General features: G+C 43.9%; 2 protein-coding genes across 3 annotated transcripts; both read right to left on the bottom strand.

Annotated features, from left to right (window-relative positions):
• Window positions 1–1074: 1074 nt before the first annotated feature.
• On the bottom strand, window positions 1075–18357 carry LOC129836411 (prolyl 4-hydroxylase subunit alpha-1-like). Its single transcript, XM_055902529.1, has 15 exons — window positions 18103–18357; window positions 10180–10277; window positions 9811–9907; window positions 9578–9729; window positions 9256–9393; window positions 8938–9177; window positions 8309–8532; window positions 7914–8090; window positions 7032–7102; window positions 4094–4193; window positions 3951–4004; window positions 3425–3490; window positions 3225–3293; window positions 3015–3111; window positions 1075–2240 (listed from the first exon to the last, which is right to left on the bottom strand). Exons 2-15 carry the CDS (start codon window positions 10274–10276, stop codon window positions 2170–2172), a joined length of 1653 nt encoding a protein of 550 aa, XP_055758504.1. The 5' UTR covers window position 10277; window positions 18103–18357; the 3' UTR covers window positions 1075–2169.
• A 766-nt stretch (window positions 18358–19123) lies between these two features.
• Window positions 19124–22517, bottom strand: LOC129835959 (serine/threonine/tyrosine-interacting-like protein 1). 2 transcript variants are annotated; one of them, XM_055901651.1, is made up of 5 exons: window positions 22172–22517; window positions 21841–21983; window positions 21200–21407; window positions 20778–20914; window positions 19124–20635 (listed from the first exon to the last, which is right to left on the bottom strand). In XM_055901651.1, exons 1-5 carry the CDS (start codon window positions 22189–22191, stop codon window positions 19983–19985), a joined length of 1161 nt encoding a protein of 386 aa, XP_055757626.1. In that variant the 5' UTR covers window positions 22192–22517; the 3' UTR covers window positions 19124–19982. The 2 variants fall into 2 exon arrangements, with proteins under 2 accessions (XP_055757626.1, XP_055757627.1); XM_055901652.1 differs by having other exon boundaries at window positions 21200–21329.
• Between the last annotated feature and the right edge of the window lie 3014 nt (window positions 22518–25531).

Here is a 25531-nt window from a genome sequence, read left to right as displayed (position 1 = left end):
GTCGGATTCATTGATTGGAGACAGCTTGTGTCAATTATATCATTATTCTTCATATTTTCTACAGGCAGCAAACCTAGTGGATAATGCTGGAAATACCAGGTAAAAAAATAAAATAAAATGTCCCTAGTGATAATAACTTTGGAGATAATAAGTGCTTTCCCATCTGTGTACACACAGAGGCACTGTAGGACACCATAGGATAATTGAAGTGATTAGGGAGAGAAGCCGCAGATAGCTCTTGGAATTTAATTCCAAGGTCTGGACACTGTCCCCTCCAACAGTGCAGACCTTAGGAATGTTATTCTGGACTCTAATAAGGCAAGGGGGTGTGACAGCAATCAGGTCCTAGCAGTGATTTAACAGGCGCGTCTGCACCCACCCACCCACCCACACAATATTGTATTTCTGATGATACCAAACACATTCTTTCATTCACCAACACAGACAGAGGCCTCCTCCCTTCCAATCAATCTGGAGCCAGGCCAGTGTTCTGATATGGCCCCGTGTGTCTACAGCTGACCACACACACACACACTTTCTCTTCCTTCCTCACACATAAACAGTACATAGCATCTCACATCCATTGTAGCTTTTATAAACCATCATAGACTACAGTACTTCCTATTGGATATTTTAGTGAAGATGGCCTACAAAACACCCACCTGAAAATGTAGGGGTCATAGCTGAGGGCTTTAAAAATGTAGTTGATGAGAGTGTCACGCCTTGACCTTAGAGATCCTTTTAATTCTCTATTTGGTTAGGTCAGGGTGTGACTAGGGTGGGCAATCTATGTTTTCTATTTCTTTGTTGGCCGGGTATGGTTCCCAATCAGAGGCAGCTGTCTATCGTTGTCTCTGATTGGGGATCATACTTAGGCAGCCTTTTTCCACCTGTAGTTTGTGGGATCTTGATTTTGGTACTGTGCTGTTTAGCCCTACTAGACGTTTTGTATTTGTTGTTTTTTCGGTGTTCATTAAATAAAGAAAGATGTACGCCTACCACACTGCACCTTGGTCCGATCCTTCCATCGACGAACGTAACAGAGAGGGAAAAAAACAACATCACTCAGGTGGGTAGCAATGACATTTAGACTTTATTTCTATAGAAAATATTAATTTCACACTTCCAAAAATATTCCTGCATATTTGAAAGGATGTACAAACCACACAATGGGTGAATCTTGTCAGATATAAATATCATGTTTCTTCCTTGAGGCCCCCAGATAGTATTACATAAAGAAACAGGCCTCACAATACTTTTCAGTGGGGAAAACACCAGAAATTCTTTGTCTTGCCTTCTAAAAAAAACACCACTACTTTTCATGGATGGGCCCACATCTATACACTGTAAGGTTGCATGAATCTGAGTGAATTTTCCAAGATTTTAAAGACACCATGTCCAATGTTTCTCCCTCCCTCTTTTCCATCACACAAATGGGGAAGCGTAACTCATCTGTATGGCCAAAGAATCAAATGTTCTGTTAAAAACGTGAGTGAGTATTCAAATCCAAAGTCAGTTAAATACCAAACCAGATCTTAAAAAACAAATGATACCCCAGCTATAAACAGTTAAACGTCAGATAAGATTGTCTGTGCTGTACGTGGGAGTGTATGTCTGTGTGTGTGGTGTGTGTTTTTGAGAGAGATATGTTAGTATAAACTGGAGTGACATCAGAGTTGAAATAAGAGATGGAGTAAACACTTGACCTGAATTGAGAAAACAGTCCATGGAATACTATGGACATGCACTTAGAGAGGAGATATTATTTACATTAGAACAGAGCAAGATGCAGAACCTGTGCTCTGAAATGACAATTTTTTGCTGTGTACAGAGCCCGTAAAAAGTGCAAACAAAGACATAAGGGTGAACACACGTGTTCATTTGAGACATATCAAAGATACATGAGAGCACCATGTCAGTCAGAACACCACTAATACTGTCCAAGCTGAAAGCCCCAAAACATCCTGGGCTCAGAGGTACAGAGCGGGGGTAAGGAACGGATGACATGAAGGAGGGAGGAAGAGGAGGGATGCCAATGGCCCCCTTTTCACGGCCTGTCATCCACAGCAGTGCTCTCAGACCCTGGGGTTGAAGAGGGGTAGAGGAAGAGAAGGATAGAGGAGGAGAGAGGTAGAGGAAGAGGGCATGGAAGGGAAAAGCCTTCCCTCATCATGCAGTCTCATTCAGGCCACAGGGTCGCCGGAACTCCTGCCCTCTTTCATGGATCCATTTGTTTGATACTGAGGGTGACAAGGAGAACAGAGAAAGACGTTAGCTACTGTACCATAGCCTAGTCTGGTAAAATCTACAGTACTCTAGTCTGCAATACTGTGTACAAAACATTAGTAAAATCTGCTCTTTCCATGACATAGACTGAGCAGGTGAATCCAGGTGAAAGCTATGACTTGTTAAATCCACTTCAATCAGTGTAGATGAAGGAGAGAAAGGTTCAAGAAGGATTTTTAAGCCTTTAGACAATTGAGACATGGATTATGTATGTGTGCCATCCAGATGGTGAATGGGCATGACAAAATATTTAAGTGCCTTTGAACTGGGTATGGTAGTATGTGCCAAGAACTGCAACATTGTTGGGTTTTTCACTCTCAACAGTTTCCCGTGTGTATTAAGAATGGTCCACCATCCAAAGGACATCCAGCCAACTTGACACAACTGTGGGAAACATTGGGGTCAACATGGGCCAGCATCCCAGTGGAACGCTTTCGACACCTTGTAGAGTCCATGCCCCGACGATTTGAGGCTGTTTCTGAGGGCAACTCAATATTAGGAAGGTGTTCTTAATGTTTTGTACACTCAGTTTATATCAGAGAACTTGGTGAAGACCACAACAATGATCACTTGAGAAAAGTAAAGGAATGACCGTGGTGGGAGTTATAACTACAGATTTAGGAATTACAATACTAGTAATAATGGTAATTTAATAGGATGTCTATGGTTATAACAGTGTCATAGACATTTACACAGCTACATTTAGGTCGTTTCAACACACAACTCACCCCACTTGTTGCCCACCAATACTGGGCAGGCTGCGTGCCTTGTACTGTAGTCTCCCTCCCCACTGGGAAACAGGTTGTACCAGAACACGGCAGTCCCCTGTAATACATCACACACAGTAGAGACAGGTTACAGGGAACTATGTACCTACAGTCATACACATACTGTAGGCTGCAAATACACATGCTCATTGCTCACAAGCATTTAGTCACCTTTTTGGGCCATACTGCAGCACCCACATCTGGGAATACTGTAGCACCTCCTGCTGCCACGTCACTCATCTAGAACCGAGAAAACAGGAACTAGTCATCAACTATTATCACCGTGGACTCTTCAAGAGACCAAAAAAATAGTATTTATTTTAGGGCAGGGGGCAAAGAAGGAAGCAGTCTCATGAATACAGAGCACTCACATAGAAAAGCCAGGTGGCTATGCGGTTTCCAGTTCCCAGCTCTTTGAAGGCATCAGGCTCATCTTTCTGTAGAGCGAGAAACACAAGTTATCATGACATCACGTGATCATTATGAGCAGAAATGCCACATCCTAAGTGTCACTGTTGCCCATTCAATTTTGTTGTTTACATAAAAGACTCTAACAACACCATCAAAACAGCTCAGAGTTATTTGAATTTTGGAATTCTGTTCCAAAGTAATCCCACGCATAATAGAGAGATATATAATTTGACTAAAACATAATCATTTCAAGCCTTGCTAACATTTGTGTGCAATCACATACAGTATATCTGTTTGGGCTTCTTGCGGTCAATTTGCAGTCTACAAATTATTAGTAATTATGGTCCGGCCCCCTGTCCATCTGCTCAAGAGAAAAATTGTCTAGCTGCTGAATCTAGTTGATGATCCCTGCTATATGCAATCCAAAAACGTCTTACAGCAATAATGTGTGCAGTCATTAAATCAAGGCTGCAGGGCAATACTAACCCGTCCAAAGTCAAAGTGGGGCTCATACTGCCCACCCACACCATAGTTTGCAACCTGCAAAGCAACAGTGAGATCATTAATATTGGAAATGTAACTGTCAACCATCTCAAACAACGACACACACTCAAACACACACACTTTACCTGCAACTCTTCCGCAGTGTCCATCTCCAGTCCTGTGAGGTCCTCAATCCGCTGGTTTATCTGGTCAATCATTGGGTGTTCATACGCTGTCAGCCAAGCACTGGGACAGGGGTGCAGGGATAACAGGTCAAATACAGGGTGTGTAAATCGTCACAGGGGGGTGGTAGAGTCACTATACAGCTGTCATTCACAAGGGAGAATTCTAACGCATGTCTACATTTACATTGTGTTAGGAAAAAATGTAATTGTGATTATGAATAGTTTTATGACGTGGAAGAGCAGTTGTTGTGAAAGAGCTCTTTGTTTTTTTGTGATTAAGTTATTTTGTGTAGTAGTTATTACGGATGAACAGTCTAGGAGAGAGAGAGAACAGACAAAGCATGCTGCAAGCTACTGCTGAAGATGAAATATATATACTACAGTAGGTTCATGTGTTACGTGCAGATGATACATGAGAAGTGGGAGGAGCGTTGAGACAGGAAGAGGAAGGACTTTAGAAAGCGTCCCGACAGAGTCTCCAATCAGCTCAGCGTACATTGGTCAGAGTGAAGTTTAGGAGTAACTAAATAAAGTTGTGTGTATTATTTATGTACTTTTCAATCATGTAAGCCTTCTATAGGCTGAAGCTCTGAGTTTGCAGTCATCGCGTGACTTGGGAGAGTTCTGGAGGTCACAAGGGCTTTGGTGGTTGATGAGTTTACTTTAGGGGCCCAGAGGGGAGATTTTTTTGAATGCTTTTTGTGAACACTACCAGTCTTTCACCATCCACCCTGGCCCAGTGGTCTAAACCACCCCCTCCAACAGGGAGCATTCCATTCTCACTGGGAGTCATGGCTTCTTTCACATATCATATAAAGACGTCACAATAACTTATCTGTCATTTCATGGACCTCAAGATTATTTTGCAGTCGTTTTTCTGGGTCATGCACCACGAGGCACAGTGTGAAAATAGAAAAGTGTCAAACCACAGAAAATAGCATTAAAATGCTTAATAGATTTGCCATACACTGCATAAAGTGAGAGTTGTAGCAGTTGTGGCTGTAATGTTTTCACGGCGAGAGGGCTAAAGTTTGAGGTCCATTCAAGTTCAGCCATCTGCTCTACACACACCATCCCTTTTTATTGGATACATTGTTGAATCTCTCAGCCAATAAGATGACTCCTCTTTCCCAGTGCAATATACTGTGTGTATTACTTAATACTGAAATTCCTTGTAAGGTTAGCCGAATTCAAAACTAAGATGTGTGTTAGTCTATGTGTGTGTGAGTAAAGTGATTTATTAGAAGTTGCTGTTAGGGAAGTGAAGACAGTAAAACATAAATTGGACATGATAGAGTGCTGGTTAGGTCAAAAAGTTTCTCTTCCTTCAAATTCTCTCCCCTGCTGTGATTACTCTCCCACTTTGACCTCATTGTCAGTTTAAATGAGGTTCACGCTCAGTTCAGTTAACCCTTCACCACACACACAGTTGCACATACTTCAACACGAAGACACAGACCCAGAAACACAGGCAGATACACACACATCTACACTTGCATGCAGACACACGTGCACACCCTAGCAAACACACACACAAATACACACTCCAATATACACAGTAATAAGCAGGGGCAGTAAAACCAAAGTGATGTGGGGTGGTATGGGTGTGGCATGAGCATTTCTATTTTTAAGAAGATGAAAGTTATTAAAGTAACTATGACTAAAGATTGGCATGTTCCCCTACAATCAGCAGTCTGACCATAGATTGGGGTTGTCTGGTGTATTAGATCTACACAAGTGGGCACTCACTATTCATCAAAATTATGAACTGAGAGAGAGAGAGCGAGAGAGAGGGAATGTGGGTGGTGTGCACAAACTTGAGGTGTAATTGGCCCTGTCTGCACAGTAGCACAGAGGAGGAGAGAAGCCAGAATGACCTCATTCATCTGATTGTAAGAGAGCAGCATAGATTCATTGCAGAAAAAGGTGGTGAGGTGGCCCTACTGACCCAAAGACATGCCAAAACCTGGATAGCACATCCTGGGGATGCAGGGCAGGTCAGGTGGTATGGGATGGGAGACCAGAGGGGATGGGGGGGGGGGGGGGTCTTTGACCCCTTACCTCTTGGAGACTCTGTACATGGCCGTGGTGAGTTTCCCAGTTAGGGGGTCATGTACTGTGGCTGCCATAGCTAGTTGCCCGGGCACAAGAATAAACAGACAGACAGAGAGAGAGAGAGAGAGAGAGAGAGAGGTAACACACCAAAACGATAGATGAAGTAGAGGGAAACGGGAAGTGAAAGAAACAGAGAGAGGAAAGAGAAAAGCAGATTCGGTCACAAGCGGTTAATGTTATTCCAGCAGTATGCCAGGGGTTGTTTCAGGGCCAGTCCTTTAACCCAAGGGTAGTATAACTTAATGGTTTATTCTCTAGTTTAGGAGAATGCTGAACTAGTGATTACATTAGTGATGAAAGGAACAGAGTATTTGTGAAAAGTACTGCTCCCGACACACCCTTAGTTGGCCAAAAGCAACTACACCTTGTCTCCTCCCACTCCACTGGGTTAACATCCTAGAGAACTCCTGAGCAGAAAAACATTTTCACCACAGACAGGACCATACAATCATCTCTCCTTATTCATTAGCTTATACTCTGAACTTCTAGAACACCCCTGAACTATTCTAGAATCTGATTTATGGTTAGACTAAGAAAATGAATCAGAGAGAGAGTGAAGGAGGGTTCAGTAAAAGTATGGTTCTGTGCTGCTGCAAAGGAGTCTTTCAGCGTTTGAGGGAGGGAGGAATACGGTCCGGACACAGGCATAGGCCAGTGGCAGGTGTAAGAGGAGGGGTTTGAGCTGGGGTGCGAATGAGGAGAGGGTTTATGGGTGCTCCCCCTCCTGTTCCACCCCTCCCCTTGACACCCTTCTCTCCCCTGCCTGCACCTGGCTACACCTTACCTCTTGCTGATCCTGTAGGGGGCAGTCTCGAGCACACCAGTGATGGGGTTGGAGATGGTGGCCCGGCGGAGCTATAAGGCAGGGAGAGGGGGTTTAGAGGGTACCCTGACACCACCTTCATCACCCACTTCCACCCCCCAGACCCTGCTTTGCGTGGGCTAACAGGGCTCAACCTACCTCCACTTCCATGGCTCTTTGATATACACCCCTCACCACACACACTAAAAGCTTGCTGTTCCCTCTGGGAATACGTCCTGTCTAACCATTTATAGCAATAGGCCTTTGTCTGAAAATCACTTTTTTCATGGACTCTTGGCAACTACTACTAGGTCAACATCAAGTTCAAAGACCTCTACTAATAGTCTGAATATGTGTCTAGAAGTAAGTCAACACTCATTGAATTGATCAATACATACTGTCATCCCACTGGGCAAAAACTGGTTGAATCAATGTTGTTTCCATGTCTGACTGATTGGAATTGAAAAAGTCATCAATGTAAGGAAATGTTGTCTTTTAACCTAAATCCAATGACATGGTGACATGTTTTGTTGAATTGATGTTATTTGACAACTCAACCAAATGTAAATCAAAACTAGACGTTGAAATGATGTCTGTGCCCAGTGGGAAGAGTGTTTATGTTTAGCATGAACATTTCCTATTTATTCTGTCTACTAGTGGCCTTGACTCTGCAGACACAGCTGCAACTGGTCAGACAGTTACTAGTACGAGCCTCTCTGATTACCACAGAACATATCCACAGCAAATCCACTTCTGTAGGACCATGAAACCCTTCTCTCAGACACATCTGTGTGGCCATGACACCCTTCTGAACCCTTATTATCTCAATATAGCACACACACACTGACAGAGAGTGGAACTCACTCTGGGCTTGGCCAGCTCTTTGACCTTCTCAATCTCGCCGTGAGAGATGATGTCATGGTAGCGGACTATGTAGGGCCGGTCCCACTCATCCTCCTGCTTCACCGGGCTCAGGAGGTACTTGGGGTGACCGTGGTTGTCAAAGTAACGGCAGAAAAGCCGTCTCTGTCTGCGGGGGGTCTACAAGGCAGAGACGGGGCGGATAGAGGGAGGTAAGACAGACAGATTTACACGTACAGACGTAGGATCTTAATTTGAGCCAGTTGCTATAGCAGGAAAATAATCCTGCAGTAGCAGGAAATATTCATTATTATGTTGATTATAATGAATGGACATTTTTGTAGGGGTTGATACATTTTTCGTGTGTGTGTGTGTGTGAGTGAGTAATTCCTCCACACCAGCTTGATGCCCTCCCCTCGACACAGCATCTCATACATCTTCCTCTCTGGGACAGGCTCCCTGAAGCGCTTCTTCTTCTTGGAGGCATCACTCGTCAGTCTCTTCCTTTGCTCCTTGCCCTCCTCCCGGGCCTTCTGGGCCTCCTGGGCCTGGGCCTTCCTCTGATTTATCAGTTGAAACTCAAAGTACTTCAGGTTGCCGTTGGCACGCTGGTGTTCCGGGTCTGGAGTGAGGTGAGAGAGGGGACAGTGAGATGGAATACTGATGCTCATACAGTAAACAGACAAGGAAGAGCCATTTAGAATTTTCATCTGGATCTATCTGAATCACTAACTTCAGACCCTACTGCCACCTGGGACATTTCATGAGTAATCCTCTATACCAGTTTATGCTGGGCATACAGGACAGCAAATGTTGTTCAATGATTCACCCGGAGGGCCTCATATTCCCTCAGCACTCATTAACATTCACAGTGTTACACTACCAGTTAACCTCCAAGTATACCCATCCCATAACTTGGCTCCTTTACTGTGCTCTCCTTTAACTCTGTCAGTGTGTCCTTCAAATCCTCGCTCCCGGTGTGACTAGTTTAACTCCTTTCATTCTGAGCCGCATTAGGGTAACTCACCCAGCATGAGTAGCCTCTTGGTGAGCTCCAGGGCCCTGCCTAGATCCCCCTGCTGGTAAATAGCATAGCTGAGGTAGTCCAACACGGTGACCTTGTCCACGGTAGACTCCTCTCCTTCGTCCAGCTGCTTTAGGGCCTGTTCCGTCCATAGCTCAGTGTGGTAGTAGTCCACCTCGCTGTAGGCAATTTTCCCCAGTTCAAAGCAGTCCTCCACTGTCATGGGGCTCTTGTGTGTCACTCCTGTGGATGAGTCAGTGATTACAAACCTACAAATTATGAAAGGCCTGAGGTTCTCTCTCTAGCGCTCCCTAACATTACCTGGCAGGTCTCCTGTAGAGATGGTGATGGTGTCCAGTCTGTAGGTGTCCTGCAGTCTGAGCAGTGCCTTGGCCGCGCCTGTCTGGTCCTCATCGGTAGGGAAGTGTTGCCTCTGGAGGGTCAGGTTAGAGATGAAGCCTGAGAGAAGGACAGAGATCCTCATTAGTGAGGGTGCTCACTGTGAGCATCTAAAAGACAAACAAACATTGCAGCAAATATTTTATGTTAAAAAACTAGTATCTGTCATTGCTGCTTTGTGACTACTTTTCAACTTCCTTTTCATCTCTTCTAATGTGAACTTCATAGTGTCATCATATCTAACCGTCCTTGGTGTCCTTCAGCACCAGGCTCTCCAGGTCTCCCCATTCTGTGTTCAGCCTCTTCATCAGTTTGAAGGCGTTGACCGGGTTTCCCAGGAAGCCCTCGGGGTCCTGCATGGCTATGGCTGATAACACATCCAGCTTCTCTGCCCACCTAAGAGAGGGATGGGAGAAGAGACACAATTCAGCTACTCTGTGTGCGTGTGCGTGTGCGCGTGTGCATGTGGACACTCACTGTTTAACCTGCTTCAGCTTGTTCTCCTCTGCTGTGATATAATTCTTCAGTGAAGTGACTAAGTCTTTCTCTGTGTACAACAGATCTGTCATGTGACCTAAGGGAGGAAAATGCACACATTATCAAACTTTATTTTAAGTTTAGTTAAACCAATCATACACATGATGATAAGGAATACACTGTGTACTATATCTTTCAACTTCTGTGTAGATGAGAAAAAATAAGAACCCGTACTTTCGGGTAGAAACCCGTACTTCCGGGTAGATAAAATGCACAGTATGTGCTTGACAGACAGGCTTTGAGGGCAGACCCAACACCTGTCTCACAACCATATGACTATGTATCTCATAGGGACGGGAGGAGTCTCACCGATGGATGTGTAAAAGTCACTGTGGGCTGAAAGAGTCTGGAACAGGCAGCTCAACACCAGTAAATAACACCAACACTGTCCCTCCATCCTGGACATACTGGGAGAGAGAAAGACAGAGAGAGAGAGAGAGAGGGGGGGTGGCAGAGAGAGGAAAAGAGAGGAGGCCAGAATGAGGAGGAGTGAAAGAAGGACAATGAACGTATGTTGTTTGCTCACTCGAACACTCTGTCAGCTAATGTACTAGAAATATTCATAATCAACAGGGGCGTTCCCTTTTGACAGAATGGTCCAATGATCTACAGGAGAGAATTTGTTGATGAAGAATATAATTGCGAATTATATTTCCCAGAATTTCTCCGATACATCTGAAACTTATAGCATCATAGTCCACTCATCTTTTCCCCCAGAGTTTAGACTATCCTGACACACAGGTCAGAAAACACATACAATTAGCTATACCTGTGCTGGCTCTCAAATACTTAAAATAGAAGTGAGAATGGACATTCCTTGAAGGCAGGACAAACCCTAACCCTGGCTGTCTGCAGGCTGACACAGCAAGGCCTCAATCCTCAACCCCCAAAGAGTGGTTTCGTCAGTGTGAGGCCGTGGAAGAATAAGCCATAGGGAAATAGCAAACAGAAAAAAGAAAGGGAGTGTTAGTGTGTGGGTGGGTGTGTGCATGCATGCGCGTGTGTTCGTGTGTTTCAAAGAGAGTAGTCCTCTAAAACAGTATTACATTGAATGACTTCCTCTCTGCCTCACCCACCACACTGAGATGAATATAACCCCTTGGATGTGGCCATAGAGTGCCTAGCTTGGCACATGAGCTCTGGAGTTGGCACTGTCATGGCTTTTGCCTGGCTGCCCCTATCTAGACATGACTTAGCCCTGCGGGAGTGGTACTGTGCTCTTCCTACCCCCATAGCGAGCCTCCACTAGTCGTCCAGTGTGTGTGTGTCAGGGAAGTAGCGTGGGCCTTGTTTGAACAAACATGCCTGTCTATATTGCCCTCAGGGATGGACATGGAGGCGGACGGATGGGCCAGAAATGGGAGGAGGGGAGGAGGGGACTTCACACATAGACATTACCTCTATTTCACAAACACACGTCCCTATTAGCCTGTGGTCTTTAATACACACAGACAATACCTCATCAATAGAGACAAGTCCACATTGCGGGAAACTTTAACACTGGAAGTTCCGTGAATACTACAGTACTATCCAGCCGATTTCTCTATTTAGCAACAAAAATGAATCACCCCTCTACACATTAGCTTATCTAGCATACCTACTACTCATTAAGCATGTAAGAACGAATGACAACATTGGACAAAGCCTGCAGTATAACCTCTCTGTGTTAACAGTAGCTGATCTGGTTGAAAGCAGTAGCACTCTTTGTCCTGTAGCTGACACACCCCAAATTCATCCTAGCATAAGAGTTTATATTATTTAAATACTGCAGGCAAAACATAACTCAAAACAGGTGCATACATCTAAATCCTAGCTGCACTGATACGGAAATACCAATCTGGCAACCTCGAAGATAGTTTGGAAGACACTTGACACAGGACTGACGATCACTATCATCTAAAACATACAAGCTGGTGACACACATCTGCATTCTACTGTGCACATGAGATGAAGGCTGAGGAAGTAGGAAGGACCCAAAAGATAAGGTCACAAGTACAATTTCTAATATTTGGATATCTATAATTATGGCATATAGGATTACCTTTACGCATAACTCACCATATTATGAATAAGGAGGTCCAAGAGAGACAGGATTGAAAGCAGCGCCAATATGAAGTATATATAAAAAATACTAACCCGCTGCCAATGTAAAGGTCATTGCACGTACCTTCCCCCCTCTGGCACCAACTCAGCCAACAGAGACTCTATCTACTGAAGGTTTAGGCAATGGACAGGCTTAGGCAAGTCCTCATTTTCTTAAACAGAGTGAGGATTTGATTGAAAACAAAGGAAACACATACAGGTGATATTTCTATGAAGGTCAACAGGGAGTGGAAAGAGCCAGAAGCCAAGAACTGTAAGTGCAAAACGGTGTGTACACGTTAAATGCTTTATATGTTCACGTGTTAAATTCTATTTATCACAGAGGGACACAGAGTTGTCTTACACAGTACTACACCACTTACAGTAATGTTTCTCACTGGTGCTCAAATGACAGTAACACTTCACTTTTGAGTTTTATAGCAGATTGGCAGCATAAGAATATCAACCTTATTGCAGAGTGACAGTAGTGACAGTGTCACTGTTATGATAATGGCCTCAAAGTGTTATGCCAGAGCATGTAAAGTGTTACTGTTAATTACCAAGCCTCTAAGAGAGCCACTAACCTCAAATGGCTGCTCTACAGACGCCCGTACGTAACTGGGTTTCAACTAGCAGTAACCAGTCCCAGGAGAAATCACTTTGCCTGTATAGAAAAAAGATGAACCAATTTTCAAAATGAGTCTGCGTTCTTTCCCTGAGGTTTAACCTCCTTGGACCAATAATCCGTTAGTACTTGTCATATGCCTGTAGGGCCTACTTGTTTCAAACAAGCCTGAGGTTAGTGTTATCCAGTGCTACTGTAGAGTTAAGTCCTTTTACGTCAACTCTCTCATTACACTGTGTTACCTGGGAAACACACACACCTCAATGAGGTTCAATCACTCATTCACAGTTTGAGGCTTATGTCCAAGCTACACTTACAGAAGTCAGTCATTACCCTCCAGTTACTAACGCATGGCAAATAGAGGGCAAGTCAGTGGGGAAATTAAATATTGACTAGCGATGGACAAGGGATGGACAAGGGATGGACAAGGGATGGACAAGGGATGGACAAGGGATGGACAAGGGATGGACAAGGGATGGACAAGGGATGGACAAGGGATAGTAGACAAGGGATAGTAGACAAGGGATAGTAGACAAGGGATAGTAGACAAGGGATGGACAAGGTAATGGACAAGGTAATGGACAAGGTAATGGACAAGGTAATGGACAAGGGATGGACAAGGGATGGACAAGGGATGGACAAGGGATGGACAAGGGATGGACAAGGGATGGACAAGGGATGGACAAGGGATAGACAAGGGATTGGCAAAGCAGCTGGTGGTTATATTAGGTAATAGAGGTATTGTGCCAGTGCCACGGACAGAATATCACTTGTGAATGAAAAAATCTTCCCGGTCTGTCAATCACATTTTTTTAAGTTTTAGATCATTAGCCTCACATTGTTACAGTTTCGCCATTTGTGAAGTGAAGTTGTAATATAACTAATGACTGTATTAAATTTGCTTTAAAAGGGAGTTATAGGGGCTGTTAGTGTATTTCAAAGGCTGGATGAAACACACACAGTCATGACTAACCTTTGGATGACCAGACTAAGTGTCAACATCCTACACTATTAGAATGAAACCTTCCCGTGTCTGACCAAAGTGAGCATTCTGGTACTTCAAACGCACGCGCGCACACCCACACGCACGCACACATCCTTATTGTATGATGTTGAATTCAGACTACTGTTTGAGCTTTGTTTCACCTTCAACTGGAATATCTTATAAGCACAGGGTGTGGCAGGTAGCCTAGTGGTTAGCGTGTTGGGCCAGTAACTGAAAGGTTGCTGGATTGAATCCCAGAGCTGACAAGGTAAAAATCTGTCATTCTGCCCCTGAACAAGGCAGTTAACCCACTGTTCCCTGGTAGGCCATCATTGTAAATAAGAATTTGTTCTTAACTGACTTGCCTAGTTAAATAAAAATCACCTGATATGATAGATGCTAACTGATCTGTTATGATCACAAAGACAAAAAAGGGTTCCAGGTAGAACCCTCTCTGGAAATCAGTTCTAACTGAAACCAAAAAGGTTCTTCAAAGGGTTCTTCTATGGGGAAAGCCGAAGAACCCATTTAGGTTCTTGATAGCACCTATTTTTCTAAGAGTGTAGGCCATGGAGAAATTTCAGACTGCATGACTTCACACTTGAAATGTAGATATGAAGGCTCCATTCCTGTGGTTTTCAGGGAGAGTCGTGGAGCACCCATCTGTACAGATATTCTGTAAAACCTGCAATATCCTAGACATACAAAAGCACTGATATTATAGAAGAGAAGTATTAACCTCGCAAGTCATTTAATAAAGGTCTTATCTTTACAATTTTATACAACATAAACCATACAATGCAGGGGCACAACTTTCACTGGGAACGGGGGACATGCCCCCCCCCCACATTCTGAAATTGCATTTTTATCCCCCCCAGTTTTATCATTGGAATGTGATACAAAACGAGGCCACGGTGGGACCATGCGGACGTCTCCGAGTGGTCGGGTAGGCTGTTTGGAGTGTTATATCCGACTGGATCAAAAAAAAATGAATACGAATTATTATTATTATTCCCCCCCACTTCTAAAACCAAAGTTGCGCCCCTGATACAATGACCCCACACTATAGGTGGAAAGATAATCCAGAAATGATCGACACCGACCAAACCGACCACTTATCATGGAGATTTTGCTGATATTGTTCATTACAATAAATAACCTATAGGGCGCTACTAGAGAAATGTGAAGTTTGAAATTAAATAAGTTTGCTAATATGGGTGATTGTTAACAGGACAATTGATAGCTACAACCTTCAAAGTAATATTGTTATCCTCAGTCGTAATTCTTTAACAGTGGCCATGGTTTTCACAAAAAGACCCCACTAGATTAAGTGTGCCATACAAGGGCACCAACACACAAGAGCTCAAAATGCACCATTTGACAGGACATCATTGGCCCGGTTTAGTATTATCCTGGTCTGGTGAGAAATGTCAGTTAAAGGGGAGGCTCAAAGGTCACACAACCTGACACCAAAAACAAACTTGAAATGTGACATTACATTTACATTTACATTTAAGTCATTTAGCAGACGCTCTTATCCAGAGCGACTGACATCAATTCATTCTATTACTATAGTCCATATATTTGAGGGCTGCTGAAGCCCACATACTTACATTAACCTGAAAGGTAAAAAATCCCCAAACTGTACTACAGTCATTTTTGGGAGAATAACAACCTGGATGCAGGGGTAGACGTAACATAGTAAATGTAAATCCAGGATACTCAAATTAGTATGATATGTTATGTTTCGTATGGTACTGTATGTGTTAATTTGTGGATGTCCATCATCCATTTAGTATGATAGGTTACTGATTGCAATTTGTACAATATGTTACTAATTGCAATTCGTACAATATGTTATGAATTTGAAAAACATAAGATGTATTACAAATTCCAATTTGTTGTGACTAACGTTACCAAGGTGGCTAATGCTAACATTAGCTAGGTGGCTAATGTTAGCTAGGCTCGGTGATAAGGTTAGGAGTTATGTTAAACGGTTAGGTTTAGCTAACATGCTAAGGAGTTGCAAAGTTGTTAATTAGCACAAATTCGAAACTTGTCTGTGATGAGATTCGAACATGTTGCATGACATTCTCATTATATGCCTACCCAGCCACACTACTTTCGTATTTGTGTAAAGTAACCTTTTGTCTTATGTAACCATGCCAAGATTAACATACTCAATTTAGTGTTCCGGATTTAAGTCCCTACCGGCCAAACCCTCCCTAACCCGGACGACGCTAGGCCAATTGTGCGTCGCCCCATGGACCTCCCGGTCGCGACAGAGCCTGGGCTCAAACCCAGAGTCTCTGATGGCACAGCTAGCACTGTAATGCAGTGCCTTAGACCACTGCGCCACCCGGGAGACATCAAAAAATATTTTATATTTGAGATTTTTCAAATAGCGACCCTTTGCCTTGATGGCTGCTTTTCCTTCACTCTGCGGTCCGACTGATCCCAAACCATCTCAATTTGGTTGAGGTCGGTGGTTTGTGGAGGCCAGGTCATCTGATGCAGCACTCCATCACTCTCCTTCTTGGTAAAATAGCTCTTACACAGCCTAGAAGTGTGTTGGGTCATTGTCCTGTTGAAAAACAAATGATAGTCGACACTAAGCCCAAACCAGATGGGATGGCGTATCGCTGCAGAATTCTGTGGTAGACATGCTGGTTAAGTGTGCTTTGAATTCTAAACAAATCACAGACAGTGTCACCAGCAAAGCACCCCCACACCATAACACGTCCTCCTCCATGCTTTATGGTGGGAAATAGACATACGGAGATCATCCGTTCACCCACATCGTGTCTCACAAAGACATGGCGCCTGGAACCAAAAATCTCCAATTTGGACTCCAGACCAAAGGACAAATTTCCACTGGCCTAATGTCCATTGCTCGTGTTTCTTGGACCAAGCAAGTCTCTTCTTATTGGTGTCCTTTAGTAATGGTTTCTTTGCAGCAATTCGACCATGAAGGCCTGATTTACACAGTCTCCTCTGAACAGTTGATGTTGAGATGTGTCTGTTCCCTGAACTCTTTAAAGCATTTATTTGGGCTGCATTTTCTGAGGCTGGTAACTCTAATGGACTTATCCTCTGCAGCAGAGATAACTCTGGGTCTTCCTTTCCTGTGGCAGTCCTCATGAGAGCCAGTTTCATCATAGCGCTTGATGGTTTTTGCAACTGCACTTGAAGAAACTTTAAAAGTTCTTGAAATTTTCCGTATTGATTGACCTTCATGTCTTAAACTAATGATGAACTGTTGTTTCTCTTTGCTTATTTGAGCTGTTCTTGCCATAATATGGACTTGGTCTTTTACCAAATAGGACTATCTTCTGCATAACCCCATTCCTTGTCACAACACAACTGATTGGCTCAAACGCATTAAGGAAAGAAATTCCACAAATTAACTTTTAAGAAGGCACACCTGTTCATTGAAATGCATTCCATGTGACTATCTCATGAAGCTGGTTGAGATAATGGCAAGAGTGTGCAAAGCTGTCATCAAGGCAAAGGGTTACTATTTGAAGAGTCTCAAATCTCAAATATATTTTGATCTGTTTAACACTTTTTTTGGTTACCACATGATTCCATATGTGTTATTTCATAGTTTTGATGTCTTCACTATTATTCTACAATGTAGAAAATAGTAAAAATAAAGAAAAACCCTGGAATGAATAGGTGTTCCAAAACTTTTGACCGGTAGTGTAGTTATGAGTGAAAGTTCCAGAAACAGTCAGAGAGAAGGTGGAGAGTACTGCCACGTCTTCGCCCCTCCCCCGCAAGGACGTTTCTCGGGATGTGAGTTTGTGAATGATGTGATTGCTCTACTACCTGCAATCGGCAAGAAACTGGATATTGAGACAACTTGTTAATTCAGTAAGTAACTCAGTTAGCCCCTTCAGCCAATAAACACAATTTGCCTTTGTAGGTCAGTAAACACGTTAATTTTGTAACAACGTGTGCATAAATGACTTGCCGCTATGTAACAATCACTAACAACGATGTAACAGCCACGGTTGTCGATTTCGTTTAGTGTCAGGTTTATTCATTTTAGCTAAGGAAGGCTTGTAACATTTCCTTTTGATAGCCTGCTAGTGCCATGGCATATTCATAAGTATGTCACTTTTAAAATATAGCCTAATAAAGCAATATCTGGAACGTTTTCATAGCATTCTAGTCTATTGAGACGGAGAGATTTCACAGGCACAGTCATGTGTAAATAAACTCATACCCACGTTGTATCGGAATTTTACGCAGTGGATGGGTTTGGAATAGGATGCCTGGCGCTAGGTTTTGTGCGTAAAGTAGGCTACAAATAAATAAATGACAAGACGAGTTTGATTGATAGAATAGAGACAATAGACTGACTAAACGCAATTGATATCACATATTGGACATGCAACGTGTTTGTAGAGAAAGTTATTGAGAAAGTTATCTATTAATAATACAGGTCTCATCCGATATGGTAATCAAATTTAACCCTAGGCTAGGTTTAAACAAACAGATAATTGTCAACATGCAAACAAACATGAATTATTACCGAAATGATAAGAGAGACTTGTCTTGGAACGGTGGCACAAAAACACTCCGGTGGCCAAAATATATTCCCGGCAGCCGCTCGCAAACTCTCCAAAGGTGTCCCTGCTCGTTGCTTTGGTACCGTTTATGACAGCCCCAACCTCCAGTCGCTCTTATCCTCAGCGTGTCATCGGTCCTCGGCTCGCCATCTGGCGGCAGGTTCTATCCTCGGAAACTGCTACGTGCAGAGTCGCACACACGCACTCAACCCTAGTTTGGTACTGGGGAATTTCAGGGGAGAATTTTTGAGCATGCGTCCACATCAATTCTGAAGTGTTCCCTTACTTCCCTGTCATTATTGGGATATAACAATTAGCATGGACGTTTTGCTCCAGACACGTGATAAAATGATGTTACTCCTAAATATGATGAAGAATTAGTCTGTTAGGCATTCCAGAATGCACTACTGTTTACAGTGTGTATTGTGGATGACCACTGGTGTTTGGTTTATGTCCACATCTGAAAACTTTTACATTCAATAAGCCTAGACCCAAGCCCTACTAAAAAAAGTTTTTGTCCTTTTATGTTGGTTGATTCTTACTTTGACAGTTTGCCCCTAAAAATGTAATATGTGTATGCAAATAAGTTAAGCAATGTAAGCCATTATAGGCCCTTAGCCTAAAGGCCAGGCTGCAATAGTCACACCAAACTTAATTTTCCTATTTGGATTTGTTTACTGTAAGTTTCATGGCTATTTCTTTAACAGGCACAGGTACTAAGAACTTTTTGGCCAATTTCACCCCAGTAGTAGGAGGCGGGGTCATTTATCATGTGGCCCTTCCACATTCCAGAAGATTCTTGATCTGCTTCCCAGTTTTTCTAGAAGGAAGCTGGCTGGAGAGAGCTGCAGGGGAGGAGCTTGGTATATGTGTGTGTGTGTGTGTGTGTGTGTGTGTGTGTGTGTGGGGGGGGGGGGGGGGGGGGGGGGGGGGGGGGCGACGACATTCAGTCTTATGAATCAAATGGGATAATCCACTGTTAGCCCTGTGTACAGAAACAGCCATCTATTAATTTGGAAGAAAGTACCTTTCTGCATGGTACAGTCAGTGTGAACAAACTCTTGTATGTGTGTCCAGTTTTGTATTGGGAAAAAAAGAACTCAATACCCATTCTTCTTTATCCCTGCAGTGACCTGTTCACAGTTTTTAAAACACACTATTGTACCAAATTATGTAGGTTACTTCATCCATTTCCTCCGCCTTTCTTTACTCCATTCAAAGGCCTGGACACAGGTGTAAACGATATGGCAATAACAACCCAACTTTGACCACTTGAGGCCCTTTCAACTGGAATTTATGTCCACGTGTTTCATACACAGAGCATCCTCACTTTGAATGCAAAATGTCTAGTAGCCACCAGATGACTCTGCTTTCTTCTAAGCATAACTGTTCAGTAGTTTTATGTTGAGTGATAGGAGAAACAGGGAAATATGTTTATATTATTCGTAGCTCTACCAGGTCCCAGACAAAATATTAGAGCTGAACAAGTTTCTAACCAAGCTTTGAATACACAGATGGCCTCTGCATAAGCTGGTATCAGCACTGATGCAAATACATTCACTTCCTCTCCCCTTATCCACTGTAATGCTGCAACATCAGCGTCCCAGTGTTCTGAAAAAACATCATCCCTCAAATAACCCTTAATAAAATACAGTCCTAGACCTAGGGCAACAATGACAAAGAAAACCAAACAGCTTAAAGTTATTAAGACCATCAAGGTCATACAACTCTCCCAATGAGTCTTTAAAAACGCCATTATTTGAATCACAGTGGGCTCTGTCCACAGTCCACCTCCCTCTCCGTGAATTATGCACAGAAACTGCACTGCGCAAACCACATAACTTCACAGGCGGATGTCGTCCAGCGAGGTAAGCCTTCGTCCGAACAGCTGCTCCTCGTAGGTCAACAGCTGCAGCAGGAAGTTCACGTTGGGCGCCGTGCATGCTCTCCTCTCCTTCAGCCAGCGGATGGCGTGCAGCAGTGTCCAGCGCTGGTGCTGCATTAGGAAGGCTAGCGTTAGCGCCGAGCTACGGCTCCGCCCCATGCTGCAGTGCACCAGCACCCTACCCCCAACCTCGCTGCTCAGGGCCCCAGCAATGAACCTCGCCGCCTGGGGCAGCGCCTCCACCAAGGCCTGCTGGGCGTCATCGCTCAGCCGCAGCCTAAGGTAGCTGAGGGTGCTGGGAAATGCATCAGGGTATTCAGCCGTAGCGTTGACCACATGGGTGATGTTAAGGTTCTCAAGGATGTGGTAGTCAGAGGCCTGGGCAGCTGAGCCCTGGTAGAGCTCCCCCTCCAGGATCTCAGAGGGGTAGATGGTGAGGGCGTACCTGTCGGGCTCTAGAAGAGCCATGCGGGAGGTGCAGAGGAAGGGGTAGAGGGTGTGGAAGGCGGCAAAGCCCCCTAGGAGGATGACAGGGTCCATGCCCAGGTCACTGAGCTGGAAGAAGCAGCGCTGGAGGAACGGGGAGGCTGCCCTAGCCTCCACACTGCCCACTGATACACACACAGACAGACATAAAACAACCACACAGTGAAGGTTAGAAGGGTGCTTTTGTGTTGCTGAGGTTGTACAGTGTCTGTGTTGATTGTGTCTGATGCTCCCTATGTTGTAGCAAAGGAGTGTGCAGTGTATTACCTGGGCTGTGGCCCTCCTCAGCGTACAGCAATATGATAGAGAACTCCTGGAGCTGCACACAGCTGATCAGACAGCCCAGATCTGGGTGGATCACTGTCACACTAGCCCTGGCTGTAACCAGATGACTCTGCTTGTACCTGACAACCAATGAACACACACATATCAACACAATGCTTTTACAGTAAGTATTTATTATGAATCCCCATTAGTTCCTGCCAAGGCAGAAGCTACTCTTCCTGGGGTCCAGCAAAATGAAGGCAGTTATACAATTTTAACAGATTTCACAACACATTAAGTCTGTGCCCTCAGGCCCCTACACTACTTCCACGTATCTACAACATGTCTGTGAGGTGTAGTGATCAAGTGGCTACATTGGGTGTGCATGTTTGTGTTCTGAAGGTGTGTTGCGTGAGTGCCCCCACCTCTCTGCACTGCGACAGTCCAGGATGAGGATGTAATTTGGATCATGTAGAGCGGGATGTCCAGCCTCTGCATTCAACAGGTTATATACCTGCTGGGGGGTGATGTAGCCTCGCTGCACACTCACCCTCTCTGGGAAGGCAGGAATTAACACCTCCTGCACCTCAGGCTCACACACTACTGGACAACAGTATGCACACACACATGTACCTGCCCTCACACACACACACATATCAGAGAAAATCATACACACAGAGCCGAAATGCATATTGCAAACATTGTTCAACTGGCGACTGGGTTCAGATTGCAGGCACCCGGCCCGCCACAAGGAGTCGCTAGAGCGTGATGATGATGAGCCAAGTAAAGCCCCATCAGCCAAACCCTCCCCTCGCCCAGACAATTGTGTGCCGTCCTATGGGACTCCCGGCCATGACCGATCGTGGCACAGCCCAGGAATGAACCCAGGTCTGTAGTAACGCATCTAGCATTGCCATACAGTGCTTTAGACCGCTGCACCACTCGGGAGGCCCAGACTGTGGTCTTTTGATCATAAATCCCCTCATGATAACTCCAGTCACAACTTTAAATCCACATTTATACTTAATCTTATATCCACTTGATCTAATATGGGCTGATAACCTACCTTGGGTCTGTCTCTGCACTGGAGTCAGTGTGTGACATTGGGATGATTTGATAGTACCATTGACCTTCCTGTAGGGGGTGTTGTTTTTAGGTTGCAAGGCGTTTCTGCGTTTTCTGGATGGTTCTATACGACAGTTAGTCACTCTGAGACAAATACACAAAGACAGAGCTGCATTACCCAGCGTTAACAGAGGACATTAGATGTATTATTTATTCAGCAATATATTTGACCAACAGAATTATATTCTTCAGGGATGCATGCACGGCAACCCATATTAGACTACTGACACAAGCTGAGATGCCTATAGCTAGCAGTTAGACCTTACACTCACCTGGACACCACTATGCCCATGTTGTTTCCCAGTGCCAGACATTTGGGAGGCGCAGCTGCTGCCCCCTAATCAGGGAGATATCCATCCATAGTGAGAATAGTCAAAATTTCTGGCAAATTCTTGACCAGCCAACCAAATATATATACGGTTAAATGTCTGTCAAATTGCCACAAAACTGGTTTGCTTGGCTCCGTTGTAAAAGAGTTGTTTTCCTTGCCTTTTTTCTCAGTCACTCTCACACCTCCTTGTCAGGGCCTTATTTTAGCGGGTTGCCTTGACGACTTAGCAGTGATAAGTACTCTAGAATGCCACATGGGTGCTGGCTGTGACAGGTGAGGGAGGAGAGTGATAGAAAGAAGAGAACGGCCTTCGGTCTCACTCTACCATATAGTCAGACCATGAACACCACCCCAAATCAGGTTTTCCTCATGGACCCCTGTTGTATGACTCCATCACTCCCAAATCAAATGATTCTGTCAATAATTATTCTATATTATTCTACAATCGACAGATCCATTAAACACCTCCAACATGTTCAACAGATATTTCAATTGTTGATCTTTTCATGAATACCTATGGCAGTCATAGACACTGAAATATATTAGGGGTATAAGCTTATATGATTATACAATACAACACAACCACACAATGGTGAGGACATCAGCTTGATTAATTAATTTAATAAGTAGAACTGTTGATGTTACTGATAAAGTATCAACCAATCTTGATGAATCCGTCTCTCCAGGTTCCATCAAAGTACTGTGTTGTGTGCTAGTTTGATCAGGCATGTTGCTATAGTACCCTGGCTATGCATTAGGCCCTCTCTGCTGTTTGAATACAGAGACCAGAGAACCTCCTTCTCTTCTCAAGTCACATGAGTCTGTTTACTTTGAGCGCTTTGCCCAGATGGCTGCATGGCTCAGGTTACTACACATTTCCGAGGTGTTGTGAAGTTTGTTAGGGAGATACAGAGGCCAGCTAGTACACACACTCACTTGCATGTTCTGTGTTCACTAACACATGTATTTTCAGTAATTTGTTCAGGCAACAATTTTTTTTTTTTTTCAGAAATACTTGATAATTGCTGTTCTCCTCTGCTGGAATAGCACAGGAGTGTCAGTGTTGCGGAGAGTTAGGACAGAGAGAGAGAGAGAGAGAGAGAGCGAGAGGATAGAGAAATATGACATTTAAAATGTCTCTATTCCTTGAGTGTAATGTTTACTGTACATTTTTTATTGTTTATTTCACTATTGTTTATTATTTATTTTACTTTCTTTGGCAATGTAAACATATGTTTCCCATGCCAATAAGGCCCTTTGAATGGGGGGGGGTGTCAACAATGTCACAAGCAGATGTCTGTACCACGCTGTGAATGATCAGTGATGAGATTCCCACCAGGGTTACTGTAGGATTAGACACACCTCCATGAAGTCATACTAAGCAGTATGGCATGTCACATTTGTGTTCCAGTATCCTAGTTGAATGATAAGGTAAATATGTATGGCTACAAATGCTGAGCATAGATCAGACAAATACATAGTTTATTTAAGAATTTAAGAAAGGAAAGTCAAAGATTAGACATAGGTCGAACAGAACTTCCATACAGTATATAAAGCAGTCATGACACACACAGGTACTGTCACGATCGTCAAAGGGACTGAGTGAGGACCAACATGCAGCGCGTGGAAAGTACATCTTCTTTATTAACGAAAGACGAAAACGAAACAAACACTATACAAACTACAAAAACAACAAAACAGACGACCGTGAAGCTATACAAACAGAAGTGCTGACACTAAACACTCTGACATAGACAATTCCCCACAAACAGCTAAAGCCTATGGTTGCCTTAAATATGGCTCCCAATCAGAGACAACAATAACCAGCTGTCTCTAATTGAGACCCAATTCAGGCAACCATAGACTTTCCTAGATACCTAGACTCAAACATAGACACAGCTAGACTACTATACTAAACATAAACCCAACTACTCTAATAAACCCCCTAAACCTTACAACCATCCTAGACACTACAAAAACACATATATTCCCCATGTCACACCCTGACCTAACTAAAATAATTAAGAAAACAAAGAATACTAAGGCCAGGGCGTGACATAAACCCCCCCCCCCCCCTTAAGGTGCGAACTCTGGGCGCACCAGCACATAGTCTAGGGGAGGGTCTGGGTGGGCGTCCGTCCACGGCGGCGGCTCCGGCACTGGTCGTGGTCCCCACCCCACCATAGTCACTACCCGCTTACGTAGCCTCCTCCAAATGGCCACCCTCCACATTAACCCCACTGGATTAAGGGGCAGCAACAGGATAAGGGGCAGCAACAGGATAAGGGACAGCAATCAATCAATCAATCAATTTTATTTTATATAGCCCTTCGTACATCAGATAATATCTCGAAGTGCTGTACAGAAACCCAGCCTAAAACCCCAAACAGCTAGAATGCAGGTGTAGAAGCACGGTGGCTAGGAAAACCTCCCTAGAAAGGCCAAAACCTAGGAAGAAACCTAGAGAGGAACCAGGCTATGAGGGGTGGCCAGTCCTCTTCTGGCTGTGCCGGGTGGAGATTATAACAGAACTATGCCAAGATGTTCAAAAATGTTCATAAGTGACAAGCATGGTCAAATAATAATCATGAATAATTTTCAGTTGGCTTTTCATAGCTGATCATTAAGAGTTGAAAAACAACAGGTCTGGGACAGGTGGCGGTTCCATAACCGCAGGCAGAACAGCTGAAACTGGAATAGCAGCAAGGCCAGGCGGACTGGGGACAGCAAGGAGTCACCACGGGCGGCAGTCCCGACGCATGGTCCTAGGGCCCAGGTCCTCCGAGAGAAAGAAAGAGAGGAGAAAATTAGAGAGAGCCAAGATTTTCAAAATGTTCATAAATGACAAGCATGGTCAAATAATAATCAGGAATAAATCTCAGTTGGCTTTTCATAGCCGATCATTAAGAGTTGAAAACAGCAGGTCTGGGACAGGTAGGGGTTCCATAACCGCAGGCAGAAGAACACCAGGATAAGGGACAGCTCCGGACTGAGGGACGGCAGCTCCGGACTGAGGGAAATAAAATAATTAAGAAAACAAAGAATACTAAGGCCAGGGCGTGACAGGTACTGTATATGTGCTTTTAACAATAGGCTACATACAGTATAAGCTCTACAAGCATATAGCATAAAACCAGGACCAAGCCATGATATTTGTACAATGTGTCAAAGTTTACGACCATCTACAATGTGGCTCACAGTTATTTTCCAAATAGCTTCAGGGTATACAATGCCTACAATTGCATCCTGGGTATATAACCAGCTGGCATGCATGGGGTAAAATCTGTCAGATTGTTCTATC

Source organism: Salvelinus fontinalis, chromosome 37 (assembly GCF_029448725.1).
Source record: "Salvelinus fontinalis isolate EN_2023a chromosome 37, ASM2944872v1, whole genome shotgun sequence".
Classification (NCBI taxonomy): Eukaryota; Metazoa; Chordata; class Actinopteri; order Salmoniformes; family Salmonidae; genus Salvelinus; species Salvelinus fontinalis.
This window is presented reverse-complemented; position numbering and strand designations above follow the sequence as displayed.